Source organism: Micropterus salmoides, unplaced genomic scaffold (assembly GCF_014851395.1).
Source record: "Micropterus salmoides isolate LMB-PRFRI ecotype aquatic unplaced genomic scaffold, ASM1485139v1 Ms_hic_scaffold_13, whole genome shotgun sequence".
In the NCBI taxonomy this organism is placed as follows: domain Eukaryota; kingdom Metazoa; phylum Chordata; class Actinopteri; order Centrarchiformes; family Centrarchidae; genus Micropterus; species Micropterus salmoides.
In genome coordinates, this window is record NW_024040374.1 from 18,299,923 (window position 1) to 18,313,483 (window position 13,561).

Here is a 13,561-nt window from a genome sequence, read left to right on the forward strand (position 1 = left end):
TTCAAATTGAGGCTAGCCTAAACCAGCTGTCAGTGCACAAGATCACGGCCTGGCTGCCTTTACTGAAGGTTAGAAAGAAAGGAAGGAGGGGGACTTCTGCCTGCACTATTTGCACTGAGAAAGAGACAAAATATGCTTATCCATTCAGAAGGAATCAATAGACAGAGGAAGGGAGAGAGTAGGGCAAACAGATAGAGGAAGAGATGGAGAGATATCCTTGTCAAGTTGATGTTGCGTTTGCTCTGAGTCTCGTAGGCAATTTGGCCATTTTGTTTCAGCTGCCTCTAGCTGTGAGTTATTCTAACAGTGGTGTTTTTAAAGTTCCTTCTTGCCTTTATGAACAGAAGAGTGACTGCAGGGTGCATCCTGTTGATGAGGAGGTCATTTAGAGAACAGACTTCATGTTCCCAATTTAGCTCAGCAAGAGCTGGGGATCATCAGCCCATCTGCCAATGGTCACTGGAGAACATCCGTTACTTCAACAACTTTATGTAGCATGGCTGTTTCTATGTATTTCTGTCTGTGCATCACTCCTTTCTAAAGCCTACTCCATTTCTGTAGACAATGTTTGGGCGTGTCTCCAATCAGTCTCTTGTTCAGTAGAAACAGTGAATCACTGAATGAATTGGATTTCAGGCACTGATTAGGTCCCTAATTCAATAAAAAAGGACAATGAGTCACTGATGACCTGTGACACGACTTCAAGGCACCACATGACAATGATGTCATATCAACAACATACCATACATCCCACAAGTCAAGAAGACTTAAGTTTAAAAAACAAACATAAAACTACACAAACTGTTCTAAAATATGTAGCTGTAAGAAGAATTATATTTTCTTCTTCTCACTGGGATTTTTTTCAGTGGTGTCACCAGAATAATATTGGTATTAAGTAGGGGTGCGATGAAATCTCGCAAGATTAAATTGTGACTTTACGCAAATGACATTTTTCACACACTGTCAAGCCACACATTTATTTTCTCACACAATGAAATGCAAATGTATAACTGGTAAGAGCTAATCAACTCCGCCCAGCTGATTGACACCAGTGTAACCCGCTCGCACTGTGAGTCCAGACAGCTGTGACGCATGGTAACATAGCTATGTTTTGCAACATAAACATCTAAAAACTGAAGCCAGCCTGCTCTGTTTGGAACAGTGAGCTGCACTTTATCATAGCTGGTGAAGTTAACGTGTGTGGATTTGAGGTGAGATTTCTACCTGATTAAAAGTGTTTCATTCACTTTCAGTTTCACATGAAGTCAGCATGAAACTGTGTCGGTCAAATAGTCTGAAGGGGATGACGTTAGTCTCGTAATATTCTGCCTTTTTTCTGGACATGTCAGAGAACACATGATATGTGGGAGAGATTTTAAATGTGCAGAAAGTTTTGAACATGTGCAGAAAAGCTGCTGAAACACAGGAGCTATTAAAGTCCAGGCGTTTATAACTAAATTAAAATTTAATAATTTATCATTGAGGTGACTAAATCATGACTCAGAAGGGATGATGTTAAATTAGAAAAGTTGATCTACAGGAGAAACAGGTCTGATAGCAGCACAGAATGACTGAGAGCTGCACTGCGTTATATTCTGTTACAGTTAGGCTATAGAGTTTGAATTGTCACCTGACACCTGAATTTAGTTTTTTTTCTTTATATAGATAAAAAAAATCCTCAAAAACTGGTGCAGAAAAAATCATCATAATGCAGGAAATAAAGTGTTTAATGTAATTTATATAATGTTATATTATATTATGTAATTATTAATGTAATTAATATAATTCAGCATTAAAGATTTTTTTTAAATACTGTTAAAATCTCATTTCGTCTTGATCTCGTGAACCCAATCCCGAATCTCTCATGGGTTAAGTGTCTCGTCACACCCCTAGTATTAAGACATCCTGAGACTGAACTGGACAGTGCACCACTTGTTGGACCACATACCAGTTTGACACGTACCACAAATATGCCTGTGTCTTCCTCTTTCTCTGCCTCTCCTTTCTTGTTCTGTACTTACTTTTTTGGCAGTCACAGGAGAGTTTTAATTTGCAGCCCATTTCTTTCTTAATTGCAGCGAGTGTGTGGGTGTGTGTGTGTCTATCTCTTTTGTGTGTATTCCTGTACAGTAACTGAGAGAAGAAAAATATGAGTCAATGATGCCAGAATACTACTCTCAGGGCCCTTCTAAAGCCCTCCATGTTTTTAATCACCAGCAACTCTAACATCTAATTGATCATTAACATTTCTCCTGCTGATCCTTATCCCTCTGGGGACACCTTGGTGAACATCTCTCTCTCACATTATTATCATTTGTGTCTGTGTGTGTGAGAGCTTATATGTGTGAATCTTTGTGTATTTATAACAAGTACAGTAGGCAGGTTGGTGGCCAGGACAGCAATTAATGTAGTTGAGGGTGTTAGCAGGCTCACAGTGTGTCTCAGCACCTCCTGCTCTATGTATAAATCCACCATCTATGCTACAATAGAAAAACTTTGTGTCTGGTAACGATGGCTGTAGTTCAAAAATAATTTTTTTCCTAAAACTTTTCCGTTAGGTTGAAGCGAGATTGCTGTACTTGATAGAAGGTTGGTGTCACCTCATACCAAAGACCATTCAACAGCAGATTTTCCTAGCATCATAGATGAAATAAGTTAGGTTTGGGGGGGTGTTGGCGTAGTGGATAAGACGCACACCTCTGGTGTCTTATCTGGTGTGAGAGACCCGGGTTCAACTCATCACTGTGACACGTCCACCAATGTGTCCCTGAGCAAATCACTTAATCCCTAGTTGCTCCAGAGGCATGAGACCACTGATATATATAGCAATTGTAAGTCGCTTTGGATAAAAGCATCAGCTAAATGAATAAAAATGTTTGGTGTGTAATTTAATTTAATTAGAAGCCATGTTGTAGTTTTCTGTGCATGCTTTGCATTTGCCTTATAAGCTGGCAGTGTATGAGAGAAATTAAAGGCTGTTTCCCTAAATCATTCAAATGAATGCATAATGTTTTGATATTTCTTTTTAAAAAGAAAATACTTTTACATTAAAAAACTGCAGCGTGGTTAGGAATCAAACAATATCATCACGCACAAGAAACCCTTCATATAGTAGACTAGTGTGGTTTATATCATTGTAAATATTTGATTTTGTCATTGTTGTTCATATCACAGCTCACACTAGCAATTTCCTAATACAAGCCCAGGTTCATTTAATTCCTTTATTGTGAACACTAGCCTTAACTGGTCTTGCTGTGTTCACAGTATGTTTTACCAACACTAATTAACTACCCTAAATTGAATGATTCTTTCTTTCTTCTTTAATACTTTTGTTGTCAATAGGGCAGATAAATACACATTGTCAGACCTATTTATTGCCACTTGATCGTGGAACTGCTAGCTGTTATGTATATAACAAATACACTGCAGTATTCAATTGTTTTGGCTGAATTTATTGGATCTAATGTTTTTGAGAGAAATGAGTAAATATATGAACCTTTGAGAGTCAGCTTTAAACCACACAATGTAAAGAAGGAAGATTACTTAAGACTCTGTTAATTTTGTTAATTGAGCATTTTCCTTTGATCTGGGTGTTCATATTGTTCCCAGTTGTAGAAATAAATCATTACAGCACTTTATCTGGACAGGCTGACCTTGTGCCAGTCATGAATGAACCCATGGTGAATGCATTGAAACCTTGCCTACCTGTGTTAAGATTTGTTTTATTTAGGGCATGTCACCTGAGCTGGGAAGCTAAAAATCATGTGTATGTGGCTGCGGTTTAATGGATATCCCCTGGATCTAAGAAGCATGGTGGTATGACAGGTCCTACAGATAGGCAGGAGATGTGCCCACTCCATCTAAATGTGTGTTGATGAGGGTAGAAATGGCCCTATTTTTTTCTCCCACCTTTCCCTTCTGCTGCCCCCCTCCCTTCACTTCCTCCCCCCTTATCATTTCCTCTCCTTCCCACGTCTCTGCTCATCTACGACCTCTGTTACTTGCTTCCCCCCCCCCCCCCCCCCCCCCCGTTGTCTTCACTCCCTCCCCCCCGTTGTCTTCACTCCCCCCGTCTCCTTTCTTTTCCTTTCCTCTGCTTTCCCCTCTCCTCTCACACTCTCTCCTCGTCTTCTCAGTGTAGACAGACAGGCGTGCACTCCTCCGCCAGCAGTGATTTATTCTGCTTAGGCAAATGAGTGTGGCTTACAGCATGCTGCTCCCTTTCTGCTTCATCAGTACACATTGCACATAACACTGGAGCAGGTTGCAGCCTGTAGGCACACACACAATCCCTGAAATGGATCTAAGAGACATGCTGGAGGGGTTCTTCTGCAATACAATGGGCTGATGTGATTCATTTCTGTGTTTTGGATGTAGTGGAATGTGTAATTGAGCATGTATATCACACAGCAGACCTCTTCACTCATATAAAACTATTTCAGTCACTATGATGTGGAATTGTAAATTTTGTAAAATAACACATGATCATCTCATCACAATACAATTTCACTGACACCCAGTTAATGATGACATTGCAGTATCACGTATTAATAGGGAAAGACACAATTTTTTGATTTTTGGATATTGTTCAGGTACTGCTTTCCTTCACTGTATCACTATGTATTAAATCACACACACACACACACACACACACACACACACACACACACACACACACAGCAAATGTCAATATATTGGTCAATGATTTTAATGCTTCTCCTTTGGTCATTTACTTGCATTACTTTTAAGATGAAAGAAGGAAGGTATGCTGCATTTCTCTGTAGAATCACCAAATTTAGTGTGACTATGACTTCTTTTGTGACTACTGAGAACTACTTTTCACTTCCAGTTCCTAGTGTTGTAGTGAAGACCACCAGAGCCGAGACCAAGTCAAGACCAAGACCAGAGTTTATCGAGACCAAGACAAGACCAAGACTTTTAGGGGTTGAGACCAAGTCGAGACCAAGACCGAGGGAGGGCGAGACCAAGTCAAGACCAAGACCAGTTCCCCACATTACATGACACACAATAAAATGTGGAACGAGATCATAAGTACTTCTCAAATTGATCTGAAAGATCCACATTCCCATTAAAACACCCACATACAGACACTTCAGCGTAAGCATCTTTATTCAACACTCCTTTTCCATGCTTACCATCGTGGGGAGGGGTGACAGTCGTTAACGGTAACAACACATTTTTAATTAGGGTTATTGGTTGCATTTGAAGCAGTAATTTTTACATCAAATCAAAGTTAGGATGTTAACAAATAAATCTGACAATGCAAAAGGAATTTATTGATATTCCCAAAGTTCTGGTCTTGACTGGTCTTGAAATAAAATCCCGAGTCCTCAATATCCGAGATCGAGACAAGACCGAGTACAAATATGGTTGAGTCCGAGACAAGACCGGTCTCAAGTACTACAACACTACCAGCTCCCATATTTGTTTGGCTGAAGAAAATGTCTGTATTGTGCAGCACACAGAATATTTATTTAAGGATCCTGGAAATATTTGCACAAAGTGGTTTTATTTATTCTTGTGAAAAGCAGTTACTTAAATCTGTGAATCAAATTGAATTATTAAAGCAAAAATCTAAAATATAAGGATGTGTCTAAATGTAGTCACATGGCCACACAACACATGCAAAAGACAAACATTTAACCAACCATGACTGTTTACAAAATGTGTAAAAGAATCAAGAGTGTGTGTGAATAGTTATTCACAGTGTACAATAGGTATAGTATAGTAATAGTAATAGTTATTCACAGTGTATCAAAGTATACATACAGTATGTGTGTGCGCTTAGTGTCTGGCTCATCATGTGTTTGTGTGAAAGTTTAAAGAGAGAGGAGGCGAGGCCCCATGGATACCTGTGACCTGGTCGACGAGGATACGGGAGGTGATGATGCGTCCATACTGGGAGAAGAGCTGCTCCAGCTCCTTCTGGGTCATAGTCTTGGGCAGGCCGCTCACATAGAGGTTGGCGTCACGGATGGAGGCTGAGCTGGGCCGCGCATATGACACCTGTGAGAAAAGACACAGAGTCTTAGAGCTTGTATAAATAAATTAGGGCTCCAGTACTTTATTACTCATTGACATCCCAAGGGGTTTCAATCTAAACAAGTGTTAGAGTTACAGGGGTTTTATGTGTGTGTGTGTGTGTGTGTGTGTGTGTGTGTTTGAATGGGTAGGGGTGTGGGTCTTTGGACAACAGGGAGGAAAATATGACTGTATTTTCTTAGCACACCTTGCCGTGGGGATTTTCATTGTCAGGAAAAGATTTAGCTGCTTATAACAAAGGAGGGATAACACTTCAGTCGTTTGCTGGGGGAGGCAGAGGACACTTTGTCCCATGAGGAGAAACTACAGGTGTTTTACTTTGAAAGGCCAGTTTGTGTAGCCAGGGGAACAGGATTAATAGTATTAGGGATTTGACCAAAGATCTCTTCATTCACCCGACTGATTTTAAGCACTGTTCTGAGTTAAATGTGAATGAATCAAAAAAGGTAAGAGTTAATATGTTGTGTTGGCAGATGGCTGTTTAATTAACACATACGCCATGAGCCTAACCAAAAGCCTTTAAGCTTTTCACCAAGTGCAATTTAGCCACGCGAACCCTGAAGAGTGGATTTCACAGTTTAGTTTTATTAGGCAGGTAAAGGGTATGTGTAAAAGCTTTAACTCTATTGCAGAACATCTGCATCTGTCCAGCGTTTTTCAAAGATCAGTATTAGGAGCAAATTGTTTGCTGTTGCATCCTTTGTGATTTTTCTTACAGTCTGTAAAAGCACATGTGGCCACATACACATACTCAGAAAAACACACATGCACATGAAATCCATTACATCCTTGCCTTTGCAACACTCTCCTGGACAGCAATCTCACAGAGGGAATAAGAAGACTTCATCCTGCTACCACTCACCCACACAATTTCACTCAGTTCCTCATTGTCACATGCTGCTCCTGCAACTCATCTCTACACACATCCACAAATACTTATCCTCATGCACCTGTCTATAAACATGTACACACACACACACACAGAGAGAGAGAGCTTTCAGAGCTTTTTTCAGCCATTCACATTCTTCTACCTGGAATAGACTGCATATGAATGCCAGCTCTAATGGTGCAAATGGAAGAACTGAATATCTGGTTATACTGTTATACTTTGCTGTGCAGCTCCTAGCAGTAGCTCTCTAAAAGTGAACTTTCACTTGTCAAACGTTGTCCCCAACATCCTCATGTGTAGACCCGATTTTGCTCCAGTGAAAGTTGCGTAAATCCCATTACTGCTGCTGCTGACTGGAGCAGCTTTCCCCTGCAGTACTTTCATTACCTCTGACATGTGGAGACATAAGCCATCAAATAAGGTTAAAGTCAGGCAAATATGGTGGATATGCAGTCATATCCTTCAGCAACAGCATGGAAATCCTGCTGAACTCTAATGGTGGGAGAATGGGATTGGGAACAGCTGGCTTTCCCCATGTCTCACTTTTCTTTCACACATCTTCCTCTTTGGGTCCTCTGTCTTCCTCTTCCTCTCTGCGTCACTCTCTCCTTTTGGCTGCCTGGATTTTTTCCCTTCTGCTTCCTTCCTACATGCTGCCTCACTAAACCTTTCTCTCTCTTCCAGATTCTGCCTTTTTTTGCTCTTCTTTTCTTCTCTGTGCAGCTCTTCCTCATTTTTCCTCCTTGTCAGCCAACTCCAGATGTCTAATCCATCAACACCTCCTCAAGCTGTGAGCGGTATTGTGTACAAGTGTAGTGTGCTGCATGTGTGAAACAGGAGTCTGTGTGTGTGTGTGTGTGTGTGTGCGAGCAGAAAAAGTGTGTGAGATTATGTGCATGCATGTCACTGTGCTTCTCTCACCTTTGGCATGCTGCTTCCCCTCACGCCTCAGTGGGAAAGCAGCATCACAGCCATCGTTGACTAAATCTGAGGTGTCATGGTGGAGGAAACCGCAGCAGCGAAACCGAATCAAAGACACTACAGAGACATGTCGCCCGAGAGCATGTGAATCTCTGGGCCAAGCGTTTCCTCACAAGTGTAGTGACAGAGTGTGGGAAGGGTGTGACATGAAAGAGAGCCAAACTTAATTTTAGAATTACCGTGCTGCCTTTTAATTTACCTTGTTACCTTTAGGGTATTTAGGTCTGTTGTGGAGAGAGAAAGCAAGGAAAGAGGGTAGAGGGAGGGGAGGCAATGAAGTGTGAAACAGAGATAGCGCCAGACAGAGATACAGAGTTGTCATTACGAAGACCGCCTTTATCTCAGGAACAACTTGAGGCAACCTCGTGTGTCATGAGAGTGTGAGAGTGAAAATCTGTGTGAACTCAGACTTCTACACTCAGAGAAAGACCTCATGAATTCCTCGCTACATAGCTGACCTTCAACATTTTCCAGTCTTCATATTGGAAAAAGCCTGTTTTCACTGAAGTCTCCATGTTGGCTGACTTGTTATGTTGTGCTGCTGGCATGTGTTAACAACACTGCTCCTGTAATACACACCCAGCCTGAAACTGAAGGTCGCAATGACCCAAGTGACGATGCGCAAATGGACAACACACACAAATACAGACACTGATCCACCCATCATACTGTAATCACATATAATCCCTCCTCAAACAAACCGAAATGTACACACACATGCAGAAAACACACATCACACATTATTCTCTATCTTTTTTATCTGTGTCACAAGTTAGACTTGAGCCAGGATGCTGTGCTGAACCAAGGCCAGGCAAACGCAGCGCGCATTGTCTAGGGAAGGTAGGGATTCTCACAGGGATTCCCCATTCACAACTACAGGCTAATCCCATGATATTAGATTAGATTAGATCAGATTAGATCAGATGACAGAAAGCGAGAATCCAGGGATTACCACAGAGCAACAAATTACTGCCCAGCTTAAAAGCAACAACATATCAGCAGGCACAGAGCAGAGGGAATGATAGTAGGGGATATGAGAGTGGGGTGGAGATTGATATGTTGATGTTAAACATGCAAAAACAACTAATCTTTAGTCTTCAAAATACATTTGGAGGAGAAACAGTGGTTTATCCACCAACAAGCCTGCACATTAATCATACCAGTAAAATGCAATAACAGAGTCCTCAATTATTTTGGAAACACATGCAATGATTGACACGTTTCTTCCATTTTGCTCAGAGAGATATATATAATTTCACCTTTACATTTTGACATTTAGAAAGTAATTAGCATATCAGCCGTAGTCACAAGCTTTTGAATGTGTCTCTTTGATTTAGATGGTCTTTTTATTTCTGAGACTCATGCATGTTAATCCCATCTGGCCTCCAGCTCATTCACTCACAGCATCCCTATCTAAAAGGGCTTTGAGAAAGAAGAAAGCAGCCTTTTAATTTAAGTTTAGCATGACTTCCACAGCTTAATAAAATCATTGTGATTTTATTATAAACTACCAATTCATTTTTATATTTGGCAGTAATGCTTTTCATATATTGAGTTGTTCACAATATACTGTGTAACCTTAATGGAAAAAATTATGGTGTGTTATAATTAGACTTGTTTAGCCGTACATGGTGTCAGTTACCTTGATTGTTTTGGTCTGAAGTCTAAGTCCATTTAACGTGTTGATGGCTTTCTCTGCGTCCTTTGGGTCGATGTAGTTGACAAAGCCGTAACCCAGACTTTGTCCTAAAATGACAGAAAGAGGGAAAGAAAAGCTTTTAAAAACGTTATTGCCCTTAAGTTTTGTTTTCCTTCAATTTGTTCACTGACAACAAGAAAACATCTTAATTCATACTCATCATCCATACTTGAGGGGAGACAGAAATACCCCTCATTATTAGAAGAGGACGACAAACTAATAATTCTAACCCTTCCTCCCATCCATAGACACCCTCTTGGATATCATGCATCGTTTCCTAGAAAATCCTTAACGTCTCTTCACAACATCAACTCTGAAGATCATAGTGACTCCGGCCCGGAGCGGCATGCGTCTTGGTGTGACTCTTGTCAACCATGTGTCATGTGAAGCTTGCTCTGCTGCCACAACCCTGCAGATTTGTACTCTACAACATGTGAATGAGACAGCCTCTTTCCAGGTCATTGTACCCTTAAAGGGACTATTTTCACTCCGTTCAATTAATACTTAAACACATCAGCAAATGCCCATCCGAGAGAGTTCTGGTCAAAACGTTACCATTTAAGAAGTGAAAATAAAACATCTCTACCTGATAGTTCATGTCATAATAATAATTTTGTCTAGACTCTGATCATTGCACGCCTCATTATCTGTTGCTTGTTACATTCGTGACTTCGGAGCTTGAGGAAATTTATTCTACTGATTTAGGTTGCTCAAGATTGAGGTTTCAACGATTAAATTCCTAGAATATTCCATAAAAAAACTCAAATTCTCCCTAAAATGACCCAGCAAATAAAGTATCACAGTAAGTACAAACAACATATTTGTTACTGTCTTTGCAGCTGTGGAAAAAGAGAGAAAAAAAATACCACCCCCATTTCCCTCTAAGCTCAAAGTGTCTTAGATAGCAGACTCCCTTTGAGTGCGAAGCAGGCCTGACATCTCCCAGTGTTTCCCCGCCAGATCAAGCCTTTCAACAGGCGTAGGACTTTAAGCGGACGCCTCCAGCCATCAGGGCTTTCAGTCGGCTAGTTTTTAACAAACAGCCCCTCTCCACTAACACCACACACAAGCACAAAGAATCCCAGTCAGTTTAAAGAGGAGCGGCATGCAGATATTCACGCTAATAGGAACAGACAGCGGTTAGTCAGAGACAAAGTGAATCACAAAATATGGAGCATGGCTGTTTCACAAAATAAATACATTTGGGCAATGGATATCACAGCGCAGCGAGCAGTGGAAAGGCCAGGAGGGACTTGTAGTCCTAACATCAAACAGCTGATGATTTTCTCTTCTCTCCTCTCCTCCCTTTTCTCCTCTGGATTAACTGTGGATTATCAGACACTCTCTATTGTTAATTAAAAACCTGCCATCCTGAAGAGACTTCTGCTATTTATAACTAACCCTCCTCTCTTTTCTCTCCTCCTCCTCTCTGACTCTCAGCTGACATCAGGTGTTAAGTTTGGCAGTTTAAATATATCTCACAAAATCATTCTTTGTGGTCTCTCTTCTTTATTAAATAGTGTACACACAAGAGAGACCACAAATAATGAAGAGAAAGAGAACATGTGCCAAAAGTAATGAACTGAATGAGCTAAAATAAAACATGCATGTAGCTTTTGCTTTCCTCTAAACAGAGATGGGCCATAAATGGTATTCTAAATTACCAAGTAGTGTACAGTATGCAGATGAATTATGTATTTTTCACCAAATAATTATGTTAAATAGAATTAGATTTCAAACCAGCTGTTCATAGGTGCATGTATTCAGTTAACACTGACAGATGAGATTCCAGACTGGTGCAACAACTGAGAGCCTGCTGCTTGTAACGCTTCTCTCCGGTGCTCGCCATCTCTACCACCCTCGCCTCCTGCTTTCCCATCACCTTCGTCACCCCTCTCCCTCATCTTCAACGAGAAATGTGAGGTTCGACAAGCGCAGTTACCAGAGGGTTAGATGAAAATGAAGAGTGCTGGCGAAGAGCACTCATGCAGGGCAATCGAGATGGACTGGCTGGTGCTTAATGGTACCGAGACTCTTAGCACTCATAGAGTAGTCCAGGCAGCCAAATGGGGCCAAACCGGCAGCCATAGACTCTGCTGCTGTGCGACGGGGGAGAGAAAGACAGCCTCATTGTGGGTTGAGTGTCTATATGTGTAGGCGTGCATGTGTACAAGTTAGGATGCAAGTGTGGGCATGCATACACATTGGAGTCTTGTAACAAATGTAATAATGTATTTACTTTGATTACAGGCCTGATGAAAGTTGGTGTGGAATGCACAGTCATTGAGTGTATATGTAATAATGCATGGGGAGCATAGGCTGGTGTTGGCATATCTGCTCGCCCCCACTCTCTTCTTCACTCCCTCTTTGGCAAGGCTGAGAGCCTCTAGGGCTGGAGGAAAGAGGGTGGGCGCGAGGCTTGCTGGCTGGCATCAGTCCCCAGGTGAGTGGTGAGATGAGGGGAGACAGAGAGAGACATCTGCCTGCAGCATCAAGAAAGCTCCAGGAGGGGATTCCACCAACCATTTCCAGCCCGCTACGGAGCAGCTCACAGCAGGGAGCCACCGGCAGGCTGCCTGGAATCTGCACGGATGGGCGGGAGACTCAACACCAACGCACCACCCAGATGTACACACATGTGCACACACATGCAAGTAAACATGTAATCACTCTATTGCAGAGATGCGCACAAACACAAGCAGTAATGTCGGGAGAGGAGTGGAGTGGCTGGCAGCTGACCAGTGAATGCATCACTGTTCATATGTGTGGAGGGGGTTTTGTAGTTCCTAAAAGATGAAGAACTGTATGTGCATGCTTTGTTATTTATATGCATGCAGAATCACATAGGCGAGGGTACTACTGTAAGTGGCTGTAACCTACCGTATCCATGCAGAGACAGCAGGCAGTATGGCTGCCTTCAGCCTGTCACAACACCTGCCCTGTCCACCTCAATACTCCCCAGCAGGATCAACCCTACATGCTGCCTGCATTTGGATCACACCATCACAGTGCCGTGCTCTGTTCCAGCTCACCAAGCACAGTTTAGACGCAGTTTAACATGGCTCAGCATCATTTAACCTAGCATGCTGTCTTATTGTGATGCGAGGATAAGGTCAGCTAAGACTGCTCCACATTATTAGCACACCAGACAAAATGCATTACTATAAAGTAAAGATGAAGCGAAACACGATAAGCGTAGCCACACATTTATGTTCTTTAAGAGTAAGTCTTACTGTAAATGTAAATTTTAATGTCATGTCATCTATCAGAGTTGCTTCACTGTGGCAGGACTGAAATACAAAAGCAGAGTTTGCCTGAGAAAAGTGAAAATCACAGAGGGATTTTATAGACAGAGAATGTCTACTGGTATTTTAAAATTACAGAAAAATATCTTGAGAAAGTACTTCATCTGAGGCAATATAGAGAAGCTATTAAAAACGCATGATAAATAGCCTCTAATGGGGTTGTTGCTAACAGAAAAATCAGCCTTGTGCTGATCAATTAACTTAATGGATACATTAACTTATATATTTTAATTGTCAATTAAAACCAAGAACCCAAATGATGCATTGCTCTTCATAATGGCCTTTTAATGAGGTTAGATATTCATTTGCCTTTGATTTGTCAGTTGCTTACAGTGCCAGTTGTGCAAATTCTACAACAGTTCTAACTACTCAAGAAAATGCTCTGCAGGGGGCTTCTTAATAAAATTATGTAAATGTAATAATGGCAGAGGTCTTGTAATAAAGTAAGTAATAATAAAGTTATGTCCATGAGTGGGATTTATGTGAAGTACATAAATCTAAGAATCTAGGCTTTGTTAATATTATACTGTATGGCTTGATATGCACTTGCACGTCTTCCAAAAGCTGTCATTATATATTGTATAGGTGTAGGTACAACTATAGCACTGCAGTGCTTTATCATAT

General features: G+C 41.2%; 1 protein-coding gene across 7 annotated transcripts in view; it reads right to left on the minus strand.

The window, feature by feature from the left end:
* The window catches only part of elavl4 (ELAV like neuron-specific RNA binding protein 4), a 76,649-nt gene that overhangs the window by 21,594 nt on the left and 41,494 nt on the right, over positions 1-13,561 (minus strand). For all 7 annotated transcript variants that reach the window (XM_038715942.1, XM_038715940.1, XM_038715938.1 and 4 more), the window contains exons 4-5: positions 9,576-9,679; positions 5,874-6,027 (exon numbers count right to left, since the gene is read on the minus strand). In XM_038715942.1, the coding sequence (XP_038571870.1) occupies positions 5,874-6,027; positions 9,576-9,679 (258 nt within the window). The remainder of the gene's footprint in view (positions 1-5,873; positions 6,028-9,575; positions 9,680-13,561) is intronic.